Source organism: Oncorhynchus kisutch, linkage group LG2 (assembly GCF_002021735.2).
Source record: "Oncorhynchus kisutch isolate 150728-3 linkage group LG2, Okis_V2, whole genome shotgun sequence".
NCBI classification, from domain to species: Eukaryota; Metazoa; Chordata; class Actinopteri; order Salmoniformes; family Salmonidae; genus Oncorhynchus; species Oncorhynchus kisutch.
Genome location: NC_034175.2, coordinates 43803361 through 43823861, shown reverse-complemented (window position 1 = coordinate 43823861; position 20501 = coordinate 43803361). Strand labels below are relative to the sequence as shown.

The window sequence follows — 20501 nt, the reverse complement described above, 5'->3', positions numbered from 1 at the left end:
CTATTTGGAGAACAGCAAAAACAAAATGACCCCAGCAATGAATTATTATCCGCAATATTAGGTTAAAAGGTCTGTGGAACGGCGTGTACAATGTCAACCACTACTCAACTCCCACTCATCATTAATTGACTAATTTACTTGTAGAACGGTGCATACAGTGCAACATGAAAGATGCATAATTCACTCAATCAAGTCACAACCAGGCCGACTTCAAAAGCAGACAATGTGAAAGTAACTAGTGCATAAAACAGCTGACCGCGGAAGCAAACTATGCCAGATAAATCCTACACATGCATTGAAATAAAAAAGGCATAGGTCTACATCAAATGACTTACTTACAATAGACAAGGGCACATGAAGACAAACAAACTCGTTCAAAGAATGTCAGGGCCCTTTACATGTCAGTGTCAAACCTATGCGTTTCGTGTAGTTACATTTTCTTCTGATTGCCCCGTAATGTGGGCGCCCAAGCTAGTTTTCTGCATTTGCCAGGGAAGGGAAAGCATAGCATTGTATCAACAAGGCTGCTCAGAGAATATTGAAACGTTTTGTGTCAACACGGCGGCTCCGAAATATTAATACAGCCAACGAGGGGGCGGGTCCGCGAAAAGGTTTCCCCGGGCCATTTTAGTCTCCTTCTGATATCATTGTGTTGCCTACAAAGCAGTTGCGATATCTGATTGCTCATTATGTCAACAACAAAAAACAGCCCTACAGCTACACTATAGCCAGTACTTGACGTGGACTGAAATAGGTGCCGGTACTGTTTAGGAGCTCCACAACATTTTTGAGCTAATATTCTATAAGACGTGCAGGACCTCTAGCAGTAGATCCATAACTTAGCAATATTTAATGACGTTTTGCAAGCATGATTGATCTGGTAGAATATCTCATTTTAATTCAGGAAGGTGGACAAACTAGACTGAGAGGTGGGAATGCATTATATCAGAGACAGGTAGGGATTATGAATGAAGGCTGAAGATGATGTAGGCCTAAGTAGTCATTCATGATTTGCATTATCTGAATATTAGCATTCTGTCACTTCGTGAAAATGCACATTTGGCATAAACAGGACATGTATTTTGGGGCAGATGCTCTAAATAGCAAGTTGTTCAATTGTGTCTATTTTCATACATTCATGTATTTTCATACATGAAACCAAAATTGCACTAGCCTACTGGGCAAATGAATGAAAATATCAATTAGGCCTAGAGCTATCACAACCTATATTTTATTATCAATAATATACACTGAACAAAAATATAAAACGCAACATGTAAAGTGTTGGTCCCATGTTTCATGAGCTGAAATAAAGGATCCCAGAAATGTTGCATACGCACAAAAAGCTTATTTCTATAAAATTATATGCAGAAATGTGTTTACATCCATGCCAGTGATTATTTCTCCTTTGCCAAGACAATCCTTCCACCCGACAGTTGTGGCTTTTCAAGAAGCTTATTAAACAGCATGATCATTACACAGGTGCATCTTGTGCTGGGGACAATAAAAGGCCACTCTAAAATGTGCAGTTTTGTCACACAACACAATGCCACAGATGTCTCCCCTAAACAGATGCATATCTGTATTTCCAGTCATGTAGAATCCATAGATTAGGGCCTAATGAATTTATTTAAATTGACTGATTTCCTTATATGAACTGTAACTCAGTAAAATCTTTGAAATTGTTGCATGTTGCATTTATATTTTTGTTCAGTATAGGTTTTGGTTGCGGATGATCACCAAGAAAGAGGGCTCCCTCAACTCCCAATTCCCAATTCAAATTATCCCTGGTTATCAGATTACAGCAAGGTTTAAAAGCACAAGTTCAAATGCCAACATTCAATTCAAAACAATCAGCGCACTGCCTAAACAGCTGACAGGCAAAGCAAACTCACACCAGCCATCCAATACGCTAAACAGCCATTGGGATTTAAGTCTACTTTTTTGTTGTTGTTGCCTACTTTATATTTTTGGTCTTGAGCTAAGGTATGACACCCCTGATGTGTTTAGTAACCAACATCATCCACCACAACACATATAATACTGGTGTTAAACTGTTGATTTGAGGTACTTGTGCTTAACTCAGATTCCAACACATATCTCTCCCTGACATCCATGCAATATACACAAGAGTTCAAAGTTATGCATGTGTTTCTCAAGTTTGGATTCTGCCCTTTTAGTGACAGCTCTAAGGCCACAGACAGTAGAGGAACACTTACCTTCCAGTGTGTTTGCTAATGTGGTTCACACACTGAGTGGTCGGGTCTGCTTTGCCCAGCAGGTGGGGCTGTGTGGTGCACCATGGGTAGCCATGCTGAGTCAGAGGCCAAGACAATCGGCTCCCAAAGTAACTATTTATAACCAGGCACGTGACACAGACAGGAACTCCTGCCCTGTTCATGCATCCTCCCACACTCCCTCCCATCCCCTCAAATACTTTCCACTAATACTTGAAACTTCCCTCATAATTGATTCTCTTGCTATCCATTTCCTGACAAACACTCTCTGTATTTCTAGTCCTATCCTGCTCATTTACAGGTTTTCTAATACCTCTCACATTTCCTCCCACAGCACTCTAACTACCCCCTTTCTTTTCCTCCCCAACTAACTCCCCCTCTCTGCTCCTCCTCCCTGATCTAGACAGGTGCCAGAGAAACAGCGAAAAGAGGAGTCCCTTCATGCTCTACTGGACCATGTGCAAACTGCCTTAATATAGACTGCAACAAGAGCCCTCTGAGCCATCGTTACAGAGCAGTGAGCAGCTTCTAACTGACACTATTACACAAATGAGTGCATTGATAGCTAATGAGACAGCCAGCCACTGTTCACTGGACTAACAGTCTGATAAAAGAGAAGAAACATAGCATGAGGCCAGATTTAATATAGCCAACACCAGGAGCCATTTGTCAGCGGAGGCTACCGAGGGGAGAACGGCTCATAATAATGGCCAGAACAAAGCAAATGGAATGGCATCAAACACCTGGAAACTATGTGTCTGATGTATTTGATACCATTCCACTGATTCCGCTCCAGTCATTACCACGAGCCCGTTCTCCCCAATTAAGGTGTCACCAACCTCCTGAGATGCAAATACAGGACACCTACTCCTAGTTTGACTTTTTTCAAGTGCCAGAATTGACAATACCATTGAGCCTTCATCAGTGGGACACTTACTTATTATAATAATTTGTAGGGTGCTTATATATGTACAAGTTTGTATTGTAGACATGTGAATTGGAAGAGTGGGGTCGCGGCCAGGGTCAGCCAATACCAATGGCGACACTGGAGCAATTAGGGTTAAGTGCCTTGCTCAAGGGCACGTCGACAGATTTTTAAAATCTTCTCGGCTCTGGGATTCGAACAAGTGACCTTTCGGTTCTGGCCCAACGCTCTAACTGCCTGCCACCCTGAGAAACTATAACACATCGCTCCTGCAACCTGTTTGCCTCTGATGCAAGAGGAGCTCAGGCCGCACCACTCCAATCTTCTCCCGTTTCTTACTAGCTAGCTACTACGACTGTACTTGGTGTGCAACATTTCCCTCACTCTAATGCACATGTTCTTGATCGACTCTCACTACTGAGCTGCTCACCTGCTTGGACACGTCTCTATGAAGAGTTGTGAGCGTAGAAAAGCCCAGAGAGAGAGAAATCAGTAGCAGCTGACACCCAGGCTGTGCTGAACATCACTAATCCTCCAGCTGCTCATGCAGGCCAATTAAACACTTGGACTTGAAAAAGATGTTGATTATTTTTTAGACCTTATGGGTATAGAGAGGAAGGAGATCCAGATGGGGGATTCTTTAGATATTTGATGCCTTTATGTTATCAGTGCAATTATAAAAGATCTGTATGCACACTCCCAAATATCCCTTCAGACATTTAGTGGCCCACAAAAGCAGCACTTGCGCATAGATGGGCCTATTGATTTGAAACAGTTCTGGCGTATCCTTAGAATATAGCGGTGTTGGTCTAGAAGAGATGGAGAGGATTGCAGTCATACAGTATGATCTCAGTACCTCCATTCTGCCTTGTTGTGTAGGAAGGAGTTGCACTGCTCTGGAAGCTTGCTGTCATTGGACATGGTCTCCAAGGTTGTAAGGATAAGTTTGAACATGGGTCTTTCCTAGGTGGAAACGAAACAAAACAGTTTGATATTCATAAGCAGACATGTAGTATATATATCTACTCAAGACTAGTGGACTGGGTAACTGTATGTAACATAACATTACTCTTTAGTATTATCCATTGTAGTACTGACTTGCGTGCTGAGTCTACTGTGCACAGTGGTATGTGTGAGTATGCACAGTTGAAGTCGGAAGTTTACATACACTTAGGTTGGAGTCATTAAAACTAGTTTTTCAACCACTCCACAAATTTCTTGTTAACAAACTATAGTTTTGGCAAGTCGGTTAGGACATCTACTTTGTGCATGACACAAGTAATATTTCCAACAATTGTTTACAGACAGATTATTTCACTTATAATTCACTGTATCACAATTCCAGTGGGTCAGAAGTTTACAAACTAAGTTGACTGTGCCTTTAAACGGCTTGGAAAATTCTAGAAAATGATGTCATGGCTTTAGAAGCTTCTGATAGGCTAATTGACCTCATTTGAGTCAATTGGAGGTGTACCTGTGGATGTATTTCAAGGCCTACCTTAAAACTCAGTGCCTATTTGCTTGACATCATGGGAAAATCCAAAGAAATCAGCCAAGACCTCAGAAAAAAAATTGTAGACCTCCACAAGTCTGGTTCATCCTTGGGAGCAATTTCCATACGCCTTTAGGTACCACGTACATCTGTACAAACAACAGCACGCAAGTATAAACACCATGGGACCGCGCAGCTGTCATACCGCTCAGGAAGGAGACGCGTTCTGTCTCCTAGAGATGAACATACTTTGGTGCGAAAAGTTCAAATCTATCCCAGAACAACAGAACAAGGACCCTGTGAAAATGTTGGAGGAAACAGGTGCAAAAGTATCTAATTCCAATGTAAAACGAGTCCCATATCGACATAACCTAAAAGGCAACTCAGCAAGAAAGAAGCCATTGCTCCAAAACCGCCATAAAAATATCCAGATTACGGTTTGCAACTGCACATAGGGACAAAGATCGTACTTTTTGGAGAACTGTCCTCTGGTCTGATGAAACAAAAATCTAACCTTTTGGCCATAATGACCATCGCTATGTTTGGAGGAAAAAGGGGGAGGCTTGCAAGCCGAAGAACACCATCCCAACCGTGTAGCACGGGGGTGGCAGCATCATGTTGTGGGGGTGCTTTGCTGCAGGAGGGACTGGTGCACTTCACAAAATAGATGGCATCATGAGAAAGGAAAATTATGTGGATATATTGAAGCAACATCTCAAGACATCAGTCAGGAAGTTGAAGCTTGGTCGCAAATGGGTCTTCCAAATGGACAATGACCCCAAGCATACTTCCAAAGTTGTGGAAAAATGGCTTAAGGACAGCAAAGTCCAAGGTATTCGTGGCCATCACAAAGCCCTGACCTCAATCCTACAGAAAATGTGTGGGCAGAACTGAAAAAGCATGTGCGAGCAAGGTGGCCTACAAACCTGACTCAGTTACATCAGCTATGTTGGGAGGAATGGGCCAAAATTCACCCAACTTATTGTGGGAAGCTTGTGGAAGGCTACCCAAAATGTTTGACCCAAGTTAAACAATTTAAAGGCAATGCTACCAAATAATAATTGAGTGTATGTAAACTTCTGACCCACTGGGAATGTGATGAAAGAAATAAAAGATAAAATAAATTATTCTCTCTACTATTATTCTGACTTTTCACATTCTTAAAATAAAGTGGTGATCCTAACGGACCTAAGACAAGGAATTTTTACTAGGATTTTTGTCAGGAATTGTGAAAAACTGAGTTGAAATGTATTTGGCTAAGGTGTATGTAAATTTCCAACTTCAACTGTATGTGTACGATAGCATAGAATTACATATAATTCAATAGGATCTCTGTGTGCGTGACAATGTGGGTATGTGTGAGGACGTCGTACCTTGGGATCAGTCACCCAGCACTTCCTCATCAGCTCAGCGAAACTGTCTGGGCAGCTACTGGGAATGGTTAACCTCTGGAACAGACAGACACAGACACAGTCACACACACAATCACTAAAAGGATTGCAGTCGTCTCAGCTTTCAGTTTTGAGGTCAGAATATGAATTTAGAGCATGTCAGGAGGCAGGTCAAATATACGGATGACTTATGTGACTGGAGACCTGGTTCTGAGAATGCGGATATTGCATGAGTGGGATCAATTGGCTTTGGCCCATATGACGATCCCCCAACTAGTTATACTGGTGTGTGATGACTGAAATGATTCCTGCAAAGATACACTGGCTCATTAAGAAAAACTGTCAGGAATCTGTCTCTTCACAAAATCTATTAGCATAGATAGAGGAAGCTACAGTACATCTACAGTCAATCTGTTCCTAGAAGACTGCATAATGAGGAAAAAGGAAGTGCAGCTGTACCTCACTCTTCTCCACCACCAGCCAGGCGACTTGTAAACCCTCCAAGCCTTTAAAGGGAATCTCCCGGGTGAGCATCTCCCACAGAACCTGACACAGGGAAACGAGAGGGGTCATGGTCAGTCAACGAGCAAATGCATCTAGGTCTTTCTATAAACTAGGGTACCAGTGAGGATTTCCTACACTGGATAACTTATTACAGCTGATGATAAGTCATTGATAATAATCTGCCAATTTTCTTCATGTCATTACATTAAGATCAGTGGCGGTCGGTGCCGTTTAATATGAGGGAGGACGATTATTTTTTTTATGAGCATGGCCTTATTTCTATTACAGCATATTGGATGACAGTCATTCATATTCCATTCACTCAGCTCATGGTACCATCGATAGGTTCAGGCTACTTCATGATACTCAAATGTTCCCTATACCCATCATGAGGTTGCTACAACCTAGCTTATGAATTACATTTTTGTAGGTGCACAGTTCGAGATAAATTTCAGTAATCAAGGTCACAGACACTAACACATTCAATACCACCTTGCACACTCTTTCCTGCATGTAGCTGATCTATAATTCCTTCTCGTATATACAGTATGCGCTCTCCTCTCAACTTTTCCCTTTGCTTGTGGACTTCAGTGCACAACACATCAGCTGTCTGTGACCAGGCAAAATAACTTTCCAAACCAAACCTTCATATCATAACCGCTAACCTCTACACACAGCCTACGCCATTGTCACCATGTTAGCTAACGCTATAGTCAAAATAGCTAATAGAGCTAACGCATTAGTAAACTTTCTACAATCATGCAGTACAGTATACAGTCAGCAAGCAGTTTAGCTTACCTTGACTTGGAAGAATTCCAGTGTTGGATAGCCAAAGCCAGCTAGCTAACATAATGTAGCATCCCTCTCCGAGTGTTTGAGTAGGCTAAACTAGCTAGCTGCATTCACTAAGGGAAAGGTTTTTTTTAAATACAAGGAAATCTCTCTCTCTCTTGCTTCTCTATCATTTTTGATTAAGTTAATTTGTTAAAAAAATGTCAACTATTCTCTGTCTCTCTCTTGAGTAAACTACTCAGCGCATTTTATGCACTGAAGTGCTAGCTAGCTATAGCTTATGATCTCAGTACTAGATTCATTCTCTGATCCTTTGATTGGGTGGACAACATCTCAGTTCATGCTGCAAAAATTCTGATAGGTTGAAGACCGTCTTCTGGAATTTGACATAATTACTGTGTAAGTCTATGGAAGTGGGTGAGAACCATGAACCTCCTAGGTTTTTGTATTGAAGTCAATATACCCAGAGGAGGACGGAAACTATCTGTCTTCCGGCTACACCATGGTGCTACCCTACAGAGTGCTGTTAAGGCTATTGTAGACCTTCATTGCAAAACAGTGAGTTTTAATTAATTATTTGGTGACAGAACTATACAAAATATGTTTACATAACTAAAAAGGATAACTTTATTAATGTTTCACTATTTATATTTTTATGAAATTCACTGAGGATGGTCCTCTGAGGGATAATAGCTATTTTCAATCAAATTCAAGAGTTCATTGAAATGTTTTATGCTTTATTATGGTTGGTGTCTTGACAAATGTGTTCAAAATCCTGCGACATAAAACATAACTTTTCTGTCCTTGCATTTATGGCAGTGTAAATTGTCGTTATATCATATATTAATCATTAATCAGTTAAAATAGACATTGAACTTGAACTCTGTAGAATCCTGGATCTAACTCTCAGACACTCGCAGAAATGCAGTGTAAGTACATAACATCTCCTTATGTTATGGGGTGAAAACAGATTTCATCGGCACACATATCCAAATGCATTGGAAAATTGAATGCTTCTAACCGAAAGAGTCACCTCACCTTAATACTTAAAACCTAAAAATCGATATTGTCATTAACGTGGTTCTTCAATAATTATACATAATAGTCGTTGGATTTGATTTGGTGTCCAGCTGATTAGTTGTGCCTTAATATTTTCACACATCATCATCATCTGACCCAGAAAGGAATTTTCTGAATGACAGTCAAGTAGTGAACAGCTGTTGTGATAGCGCATGTGATGCGACAACAGCCCAAGTGCTGGAAAAAAATTGTGTTTTGCGAGGAATGTCCAGAATATTTTGGTGTCTCACTCCTTACGCCAGTGAAGACAGTTGTGCTGGGATCCACATTGGATCTAAGATCCTTAGCGAATTGATGTTGATCATCTATTGTTGTCTGCTTTATTTATAGCAGGATCTCATTCAATTTTTTAACAGAGAAAAAAAGCATCACGGTAACGAGTTCATGTTTTCATATGTTTTTGTGCCTCGGATTGGACAGTTTACTGTATGCAGTTGCGCAATAGTCAATACTACACAACACCCAAAGCTATTTCTATTCATTATTCTGGATATAATGACAAATTACCGTACACAGCCTGTACAATATCATCTGGTAATGAAATAACATGATAAATACATTTTGTTTTCCATGTTAGACCTGCATTTTTAAACAATACAAGGAGCATGGAGGAGCCTACTTGAATTTGAATTTGGAGCTCAGAAATTCAAGTAGGCTCCTGGAATAGGCCTACCTTGAAAATCAGACATTTTCTCAATTTGATGCTGGTGAGATTCAAATGGTGAGATTAATGCTACCGCTATTCATGTGTGCCTGCATCAAATCAAATTTATTTATATAGCCCTTCGTACATCAGCTGATATCTCAAAGTGCTATACAGAAACCCAGCCTAAAACCCCAAACAGCAAGTAATGCAGGTGTAGAAGCACGACCACATAGGATATAGAAAAATCCCCATGCATCCAAACGATTTAGTCGGGCAATGTCCACATTATTCTCACATACTGTATTTTAGAATGTAGTAATAATTGAAATACCAATGTATTGGCAAGGCCTAAAAAATACATTATTCTTAAAGTGGTAATGGCCTACTTTATTGACACTTTTTGGGGGGAGCGGGGTTCTATAATCAGGCCCTGTATGTACAATTATTTAAAATGTACAATTGTATAACAATTGTACAATTGCGGTCATTGAAAATTACAATTAAGTGCTTGAAAAAGTCTCTGAAAGTCTTTGAATTTGACTTGACAATGTCTGTATGAACCCTGCTTAAAGGATGTATAATCCTAGGCCTATTTTGTTGAATACTATAGGTGGAGATATGGGCCAATTTGCATATATTCACTTGTATTCCTCCAAGTGCACATGTGGAATGCATGAAAGTCCTTTTTATTTTTGTTCAAACCATTCTGAAATGTTTATCCAATGTCACACACCGGCCCCATTATTTATAGAAAGACCCATCTACACCACAGAATGCATGGTCTGGTCAGAGTCTTCCACTGAACTGAGATACAACACAGACTAAGACTTTAGTTATACATTTGTTTCCATATTTGGAGAGTAAAAAAAACCTTGAATGAAGGGCAAATTGGCAAATCATACAAGTCACTACACATAATACACATTTATAACAATACAGTAAATGACATTGTGTGTGGTAAATACACTCCAGGTGGAGTGTAGGTGGATTGAGATAGAGAACAGTGGGTTGACCCAGACACTGGCTGACCTGACCTCAGGCCTTGCTCTTTGTTCACTGACTATTTATGTCACTCAGGAGTCAGGCCCTTGACTGGCTAGGTGACTCAGAGCGTCCCCTATATGCTCTGTCACTCTACACTTCACACCTTCTCCATGCAGGAATGTAGCGAGCAGATGCAGCCAGCACAGCCAGCACCACACACACACACACACACACACACACACACACACACACACACACACACACACACACACACACACACACATAAATATGCCCAGGCTTCAAACTCTCTACTCAGGGATGAAAGATGATAGAAATTAGGAAGAAAACATATGGAACTGCTGCTAGCACTTCTACAAAAGGTCAATAATGCCGCTCCCGACTACTTTTCCAGTGGCAGTAATGAAGGCATGAAAATGTCATCTCTGAAAAGTCTGTTCTTTCAAGTGCTAGGTACTGGTTGATTGACAGTCTACTCTCTCAGCCCTGCAGTTGCAACAGTGACATTAGAGCTTTTTCTTAACCATACTTGTTCTTTGGCTTCCTCTACAAACTAAGCAACTTCCTTACCAAGCTGATTCAGTCCCAAGTCAAACAAGTTTCTCTGATGGTTTCTGTACTTAGTAAATAAAAGTCTATGTATGAGCCGATACATATGAACATCACAAGCAGATTGTTTTGCAGAATCAGCTGGAGAAAAATAGCCCAGTCTCAGTAACTATTGGATTGAGTATGAACAGCTGATCTGTGGTCAGTGTGTGTCCTATGTGTTGGTCACTCACCACGCCGTAGGAATAGGTGTCACAGGTCTCAGACACAGGCAGGCTCTGGATGACCTCCGGGGCCATCCAGGGGAACGTGCCTACCAGGGACATGTGTGTGGTGTGGGAGTGGAACCGGGATGCCCCAAAATCACAGATCTACACAGGGAAACATGTACTGGTGAAGGCCCGGGTTTTAGCAAGAGTTGGGAGAAAAAGGTTTTTGGTAAAACCAGTATGCAAACGTATGATCCCATGTATTCAGGAATGTGCAAACAAATGTACCTTAAGAACTCTGTCTGCCGTCACAACCACTGCAATAGAAAACATGTCTGTCAAGTCAGGAAAAATATGTATATTCAGGTTTCTTCTAATTCAGCTTATGTAATATTTGCCTCTGGCTATATCCGTTAGACCAGACGTGTCTTTTGTATAGACTCAGACACATAACAGAAGGCGAGATGATGAAGATGAATCTGAAATCTTACCATTCCTGGACTTCAGGTCTCTGTGGATAACCTTGACCGGGGCCTCTGAGTGTAAATAGTGCATGCCTGATGGAGAAATAAAGCACATTTCCTCTGACCAATCAATGGGCAACCAGGCTGATATAAACAAGTCTGTGTTAATCTGTGCTCTCCTAAATGCCTCATCCATGCCTTCCTCACAATGTCCATTACTTATGTAAACTAAGGACACAGATTAATCACATGTAGGCCTTCGTGTTTTGACTTCACTTGTTCTCAATGAGACCGTATTGTTCTCAATGAGTTGGAATAGACCCCGAGCGTACATATCTGAAATATATTCTACTGCTGAGTTGCTAATGAGCTAAAACAAATGTGGAATCTCAGTCAGTGTTTAAGTTTAGTCAAATGGCTTTGCAAAAAAATTCGACAAGAACACGTACCTTTGCATGTTTTAAAGGAGCTAAGACAATGAATCATGACTGTACCTTTGGCAATCTCCATGGCCCAAGTCATGACCTGTTCCTGGTCCATCTCCTCACTCTCTGCACTGGACAGGTAGTCATACAGGGACCCTCCACTGGCATAATCTGTGGTGAAAACACATACCATTATAAGACTCTCAAAATAGCATTTACATTGCTCTGCACTATCAAATATGTCTTTATACTATAGTTAAAGGTCAAATGCAGCTGTTTTCATCTCAATATCAAATCATTTCTGGGTAACAATGAAGTACCTTACTGTGATTGTTTTCAATTAAAATGGTCAAAAAGAAACAAAAATAGCTTCTCAGCAAAGAACAATTACTCCAGCAAGAATTCTGCTAGGACTGTCTTGGGGTGGTCTGAGTGGGGAGGGGAAAACTGAAAACTAGCTGAAATTTCAGGCGGTCTTTTAGAACAGCTCTTAAATGCTGACCAAACCGGCGGCATTGCGTCTGCATAACCAGGCGCTAAAATATAACTTGGTTCTAGTTTAGATGCTTGACGTGCTGCAAGTCCCGCCCCTCCCATCTACTCATTCGGTGATTGAAAGAGGAACAAGGTCCACGCTTCAGCCCAGTTTGTGACGGTAATTCACCTTAAAGTTGGTTGCCAACCACCAAAAATATAAACAGATATGCATCTGTTGGTCACAGATACCTTAAAAGTAAGGTAGGGGCGTGGACCAGAAAACCATCTGGTGTGACCTGATTTGCCTCATGCAGCGTGACACATTTCCCATGCATAGAGTTAATCAGGCTGTTGATTGTGACCTGTAGAATGTTATCCCACTCCTCTTCAAAGGCTGTGCGAAGTTGCTGGATATTGGCAGCAACTGGAACACGCTGCCGTACATGTCAATCTAGAGCATCCCAAACATGCACAATGGGTGACATGTCTGGGAGTATGCAGGCCATGGAAGAACTGGGACATTTTCAGCATCCAGGAAGTGTGTACAGATCTTTGCGACATTATCATGCTGAAACATGAGGTGATGGCGGCGGATGAATGGCACGACAAAGGGCCTCAGGATTTTGTCACGGTATCTCTGTGCTTTCAAATTGCCATCAATAAAATGCAATTGTGTTTGTTGTGTGTATCTTATGCCTGCCCATAACATAACCCCCTTGCCACCATGGGGCACTCTGTTCACAATGTTGACATCAGCAAACCGCTCGCCCATACGACACCATACACGCTGTCTGCCATATGCCCGGTACAGTTGAAACCGGGATTCATCCGTGAATAGCACACTTCACCAGTGTACCAGTGGCCATCAAAGGTGAGCATTTGCCTTCTGAAATCTGTTACGACGCCGAACTGCAGTCAGGTCAAGACCCTGGTGAGGATGACGAGCATGCAGATGAGCTTCTCTAAAACGGTTTCTGACAGTTTGTGCAGAAATTCTTCAGTTGTTCTATCCCACAGTTTCATCAGCTGTCTAGGTGGCTCATCTCAGATCATCCAGCAGGTGAAGAAACCGGATGTGGGGGCCCTGGGCTGGTGTGATTACACGTGGTCTGCGGTTGTGGGGCCGATTGGATGTAGTGCCATATTCTCAAAAACAATGTTGGAGGCAGCTTATGGTAGAGAAATAAACAATAAATTCTCTGGCAACAGCTCTGGTGGATATTCCTGCAGTCAGCATGCCAATTGCACGCTCCCTCAAAACTTGAGGCATCTGTGGCATTGTGTTGTGTGACAAAACTGCACATTTTAGATTGGCCTTTTTATTGTCCTCGGCACAAGGTGCACCCGTGTAATGATCATGCTGTTAAATCAGCTTCTTGATATGCCACACCTGCCAGGTGGATGGATTGTCTTGGCAAAGGAGAAAAGCTTACTAACAGGGATGTAAACAAATTTGTATACAGAATTTGAGCAATATAAGCTTTTTGTGCAAATGGAACATTTCGGGGATCTTTTATTTCAGCTCATGAAACATGGTACCAACACTTTACATGTTGTGTTTATATTTTTGTTCAGTATACATTTCTTTGATTGTTTATACTGTACGTTATATACAATTCAGAAAGTATTCACACCCATTTACTTTTTCCAAATGTTGCTGTGTTACAGCCTGAATTTAAAATGGATTAAATTGAGATGTATTGTTACTGGCCTACACACAATATCCCATAATGTCAAAGTGGAATTACGTTTTTTGAAAATGTATAAAAAAACTGTCTTGAGTTAATAACTATTCAACCTCTTTGTTTTATGGCAAGCCTAAATAAGTTCAGAAGTAAAAATGTGCTTAACAAGTCACATAATCTGTTGTATGGAGATGAAAGGAAACCACTCAGAGATTTTACCATTAGGCCAATGGTGACTTTAAAACAGTTAGAGTTTAATGGCTGTGATAGGAGAAAACTGAGGATGGATCAACAACATTGTAGTTACACCACAATACTAACCTAACTGACAGGGTGAAAAGAAGGAAGCCTGTACAGAATAAAAAGTAACAAGGCACTAAAGTAATACTGCAAAAAATGTGGCAAAGAAATTCACTTTTTGTTCAGAATACAAAGTCTTATGTTTGGGGCAAATCCAATACACACACATTACTGAGTACCATTCTCCATATTTTCAAGCATAGTGGTGGGTGCATCATGTTATGGGTATGCTTGTAAGGACTAGAGAGTTTTTCAGGTAAAAAAAATAAACGGAATGGCGCTAAGCACAGACAAAATCGCTAAGCACAGAGGAAAACCTGGTTCAGTCTGCTTTCTACCAGACACTGGTAGATGAATTCACCTTTCAGCAGGACAATAATCAAAAACACAAGTCCAAATCTACACGGGAGTTGCTTACCAAGAAGACAGTGAATGTTCCTGAGTGGCTGAGTAACAGTTTCAACTTAAATCTACTTGAAACTCTATGGCAAGACCTGTAAATGGTTATCTACACTCTTAGAAAAAAGGGTTCTAAAAGGGTTCTTCAGCTGTCATCATAAGAGAACCCTTTTTAGTTCAAGGTAGAAACCTTTTTGGTTCCAGGCCGAACTTTTTGGGGTTCCATGGGGGCAAAGGTTCTGCATGGAACCCAATAGCCAAATAACCTTTTTAGGTTCTAGATAGCACCTTTCTTTCTAAGTGTAGCAATGATCAACAACCAATTTGACAGAGCTTGAAGAATTTTGAAAGGATTAATGGGCAAGTGTTGCACAATCCAGGTGTGGAAAGCTCTTAGAGAAAGAGACTCACAGCTATATATGGCTATGGTAGCATAGCAAAACCTATCAGCAAGCATTCAGCAACGTACACAGCTGGTTGCATAGTAACAGCATCAGCGTCACCAGCCTGAATCTATTCGGTAGTTGCAGTTCCTGTATTAGCATAAAAAGTACTTTTTAAAATTCATTTTTCTCGCTATATGTTTATTGTGTGATTATATTTGATTTCCTTCACAGGCTATGTACAAAACCTGATGGATTTGTTGTTCAGCAGCGTCATGGGAACCCCCCTACCCTATCAGGAATTGTTACAGAAGGCAGAGGCAGTGGCTAGATACCAGTCCCGCTTCAGAGTAAATGGAGGACACTTGAATCGGGTTGGTCACATTTGATCTGGTCAATTGTCAAATTACTATGTCCTGGAATTCACCTAACCACCTGTATGTTGTAAGGAGGTGCCCCCTTCCACTGTGCCAATGGACTACTCCTGAGCCAGAGTGAATAATGCCAACCAGTCAGTGCCATGCTGGCATGTGTCCCTTGTGAATTAGCAGAGAATCAGGAACTCTGACTGGCTATGTTCAACCGTATAGTTACTGTTGGCTTCCATGACTGTGAGCGACAGTCTTTCTCTCTCTCTCTCTGTGAAACAGGAGCTGTGTCGGATATAGGAGCCGAAGCCAGGCTCCTTCATGACTAGTATCTGTGATGAGAGAGGCCTGGAGCAAACAGGTCAGGGTACACCATATACCCTACAGGAAGGTATAATATTTGCACATTGTTATATTAGCAGAACACTCCTAATATACTTAAGGAACAATGGTTTCTTAAGTATTATGTGAAGTATTATTTTTTTCTACATGGAACTGTTACACTTGAAAGGTATAAAAACACTTTTTTTCAAAATAGGGCTACTTAATGTTAGATCCCTCACTTCGAAGGCAGTTAGTCAATTAACTAATCACTGATCATAATCTTGATGTGATTGGCCTGACTGAAACATGGCTTAAGCCTGATGAATTTACTGTGTTAAATGAGACCTCTCCTCCTGGTTACACTAGTGACCATATCCGCATATCTGCGCATCCCGCAATGGCAGAGTTATTGCTAACATTTACGATAGCAAATGTCAATTTACCACAACAAAAATGACTGCGTATATATTATAGCTACTGTTTACAGGCCTCCTGGGCCATATACAGAGTTCCTCACTGAGTGCCCTAAATACCTGTCGGACTTGTAGTCATGGCAGATAACAGGGAGGCCTGTACATTCACATTTTGGGTGACTTTAATATTTCATATGGAAAAGTCCACAGACCCTCTCCAAAAGGCTTTTGGAGCCATCAACGACTCAATGGGTTTTGTCCAACATGTTTCCGGACCTACTCATTGCCACAGTCATCCCCTGGATCTATTTTCTTCCCAGTGGAATAAATATTTTGGATCTAAAAGGTTTTTCCTCATAATCCTGGACTCACAGACCACCATCTTATTACGTTTGGAATAGCAACAAATAATGTGCTCAGAGTACAAAAATCGGTTAACCACCTAATCTGAGGATCTAAATGTAACATTGTGTAATACCTTAGATGCAGTCGCACCCTTGAAAACAAAACCAAAATTGTCACAAGAAACTAACTTCCTCCCTGCTATACAGAAAATATTTGAGCCCTGAAGCAATTTCCAAGCTAGTATCAATGGAGACGCTCAAGTTTTTTTATCCTACATGTTATTTGTCACATCCGCTGAATACAACAGGTGTAGACTTTACAGTGAAATACTTACTTACAAGACCTTAACCAACAATGCAGTTAAGAAAAAATAAGTGTCAAAAAAATTGATAAGTTAAAAAAATTCAAAATAACAAATCACAAATAACTAAAGAGCTGCAGGAAAATAACAATAGCGAGGCTATATACAGGTGGTACTGGTACAGAGTCAATGTGGTGGCACCGGTTAGTCGAGGTAATACGTACATGCAGGACCTAGACTTGCCATGCGGTAGCGGAGAGGACAGTCTATGACTAAGGTGGCAGGAGTTGGAAAATTTTTAGGGCCTTCCTTTGACACCGCCTGGTATAGAGGTCCTGGATGGCACGAAGCTTGGCCCCAGTGACGTACTGGGCCGTACGCACTACCCTCTGTTCTGCCTTGCGGTCGAGCAAGGCATTGCCATACCAGACAGTGTGAATTCTATGGTGAATCTCCCATTACTCTCAACATTTTTTGAAAAAGCTGTTGCGCATAATGTATATGAATAATGAATAATGTATATGAAACGCTTTGGTCTGGTTTTAGACCCCATCATAGCACTGAGACTGCACTCGTGAAGATGGTAAATGACCTTTTAATGGCGTCAGACCAAGGCTCTGCATCTGTCCTCATACTCCTAGACCTTAGTGTTGCTTTTTACACCATTGATCACCACATTCTTTTGGAGAGATTGGAAACCTTAAATTGGTCTACGGGGACAAGTTCTTGGCTGGTTTAGATCTCATCTGTCGGACAAATCAATTGTAAGTGTCGGTGTTCTTCAAGGTTCCATTTTAGGATCAATTGTTTTCACTATATATTTTACCTCTCGGTGATGTCATCAGAAACGCAATGTTAACGTTCACTGCTATGCAGACACACAGCTGTGCATTTCGATTAAACATGGTGAAGCCCCAAAATTGCCTACCCTGGAAGTCTGTGTTTTAGACATAAGGAAGTGGATGGTGGCAAATGTTTACTTCTGCAAATCTGAACATTTGCAGAAAAACTGATCCATGCTTTGGTCAATTCTAGGTTAGACTACTGCAATGCTCTACTATCCGGCTACCCGGAAAAAGCACTAAATAAGCTTCGGTTAGTGCTAAACACGGCTGCTAGAATCTTTACTAGAACCAAAATATCTGATCATATTACACCAGTGCTAGCCTCTCTACACTGGCTTCCTGTTAAGGCTAGGGCTGAATTCAAGATTTCACTGCTAACCTACAAAGCATTACATGGGCTTGCTCCTACCTATTTCTCCAATTCTGTCCTGCTGTACATACATACACGTATGCTACGGTCACAAGACACAGGCCTCCTTATTGTCCCCAGAATTTTGAAGCAAACAGCTGGAGGCTTTCTCATATAGAGCTCAATTTTAATGGAATGGTCTGCCTATCCATGTGAGAGATGCAGACTTGGTCTCAACCTTTAAGTCTTTAGGTTCTATGATCGAGTGTAGTCTGGCCCAGGGTTGCGAAGGTGAACGGTAAGGGACTGGAACGACGAACTGCCCTTGCTGTCTCAGCCTGGAAGGTTCCCCTCTCTCTATTGGGATTCTCTGCCTCTGATCCTATTACGGGGGCTGAGTCGCCAAGGAACTAGAAGCTATCAAACTGCGCCACTACAGCCACGTCGATGAGAATGGGGGCGTGCTCTGTCCTCCTTTTCCTGTAGTCCACAATCATCTCCTTTGTCTTGATTATGTTGAGGGAGAGGTTGTTGTCCTTGCACCACACGCTCAGGTCTCTGACCTCTGACCTCGGCTGTCTCATCGTTGTTGGTGATTAGACCTACCACTGTTGTGTCATCGGCAAACTTAATGATGGTGTTGGAGTCATACCTGGCTGTGCAGTCATGAGTGAACAGGGAGTACAGGAGGGGACTGAGCACGCACCCCTGAGGAGTCCCCGTGTTGAGGATCAGAATGGCAGAATGTTGTTACCTACCCTTACCTCCTGGGGGCGGCCCCTCAGGAAGTCCAGGATCCAGTTGCAGAGGGAGGTGTTTAGTCCCAGGGTCCTTAGCTTATTAATGAGCTTTGACGGCACGATGGTGTTAAACGCTGAACTGTAGTCAATGAATAGCATTCTCACATAGGTGTTCCTTTTCTACAGGTGTTAAAGGGCAGTGTGGAGTGAAATAGGGATTGCATCATTTGTGGATCCGTTATGCAAATTGGAGTGGGTCTAGGGTTTCTGGGATAATGGTGTTGATGTGAGCCATGACCAGCCTTTCAAAGCATTTCATGGCTACAGACGTGAGTGCTACGGGTCAGTAGTCATTTAAGCAGGTTACCTTAGTGTTCTTGGGCACAGGGACTTTAGTGGTATACTTGAAACATGTTGGTATTACAGACTCAGACAGGGAGAGGTTGAAAATGTCAGTGAAGACACTTGCCGTTTGGTCAGCGCATGCTTGGAGTACACGTCCTGGTAATCAGTCTGTTCCTGCGGCCTTGTGAATGTTGACCTGTTTAAAAGTCTTATTCACATCGGCTGCGGAGAGCTTGATCACACAGTCATCCGGAACAGCTGATGCTCTCATGCATGTTTCAGTGTTGCTTGCCTCGAATCGAGCATAGAAGTTATTTAGCTTGTCTGGCAGGCTCGTGTCACTGGGCAGCTCTCGGCTGTGCTTCGCTTTGTAGCCTGTTATAGTTTGCAAGCCCTGACACATACGATGAGCGTCGGAGCCGGTGTAGTACAATTCGATCTTATTCCTGTATTGACGCTTTGCCTGTTTGATTGTAAGTCGGAGTACATAGCGGGATTTCTTATAAGCTTCCGAGTCCCGCTCCTTGAAAGTGGCAGCTCAACCATTTAGCTCAGTGCGAATGTTGCCTGTAATCCATGGCTTCTGGTTGGGCTATGTACGTACAAGTCACTTTGGGGACAATGTCGTCGATGCACTTATTGATGAAGCCAGTGACTGATGTGGTGTACTCCTCAATGCCATCGGAAGAATCTCGGAACATATTCCAGTCTGTGCTAGCAAAACAGTCCTATAGTTTAATATCTGCTTTTAATTGACCAAGTCACATGTGCTTCCTGCTTAATTTTTTTCTTGTAATCTGGAATCAGGAGGATAGAATTATGGTCAGATTTGCCAAATGTAGGGCGAAGGAGAGCTTTGTACATGTCTCTGTGTGTGGAGTAAAGGTGGTCTAGAGTTTTCCCCCTCTGGTTGCACATTTAACATGCTGATAGATATTAGGTAAAACTGATTTAAGTCTCCCTGCATTAAAGTCCCCGGCCACTAGGAGCGCCACCTCTGGATGAGCGATTTCCTGTAGGGCTTATGGTGGTATACAGCTAATTGTGTGCAGTTTTAGTGCCAGCATCGGTCTGTGGTGGTATGTAGACCTCTACGAAAAATACAGATGAAAACTCTCTAGGTAGATAGTAGAGGTAGTAATCGGAATGGCCGATTAATTAGTGCCGATTTCAAGTTTTCATAACAATTGGAAATCGTTATTTTGGGCACCGATTTAATTTATTTTATTTTTTACATTTTTATTTAACTAGGCAAGTCAGCTAAGAACACATTCTTATTTTCAATGACGGCCTAGGAATGGTGGGTCAACTGCCTTGTTCAGGGGCAGAATGACAGATTTTCACCTTGTCAGCTCTGGGATTCAATCTTGCAACCTTACGGTTAACTAGTCCAACGCTCTAACCAACTGCCTCTCATTGCACTCCACAAGGAGCCTGCCTGTTACACGAATGCAGTAGAAGCCAAGGTAAGTTGCTAGGTAGCATTAAACTTATCTTATAAAAAACAATCA

The 20501-nt window shown here is 41.7% G+C and overlaps 1 protein-coding gene across 2 annotated transcripts in view; it reads right to left on the bottom strand.

Annotated features, from left to right (window-relative positions):
• LOC109866716 (mitogen-activated protein kinase kinase kinase 20-like) overlaps positions 1-20501 on the bottom strand; it is a 55538-nt gene that overhangs the window by 11435 nt on the left and 23602 nt on the right. For both annotated transcript variants that reach the window (XM_031795199.1, XM_031795191.1), the window contains exons 4-10: positions 11786-11887; positions 11319-11384; positions 11116-11144; positions 10852-10989; positions 6505-6591; positions 6028-6102; positions 4019-4125 (exon numbers count right to left, since the gene is read on the bottom strand). In XM_031795199.1, the coding sequence (XP_031651059.1) occupies positions 4019-4125; positions 6028-6102; positions 6505-6591; positions 10852-10989; positions 11116-11144; positions 11319-11384; positions 11786-11887 (604 nt within the window). The remainder of the gene's footprint in view (positions 1-4018; positions 4126-6027; positions 6103-6504; positions 6592-10851; positions 10990-11115; positions 11145-11318; positions 11385-11785; positions 11888-20501) is intronic.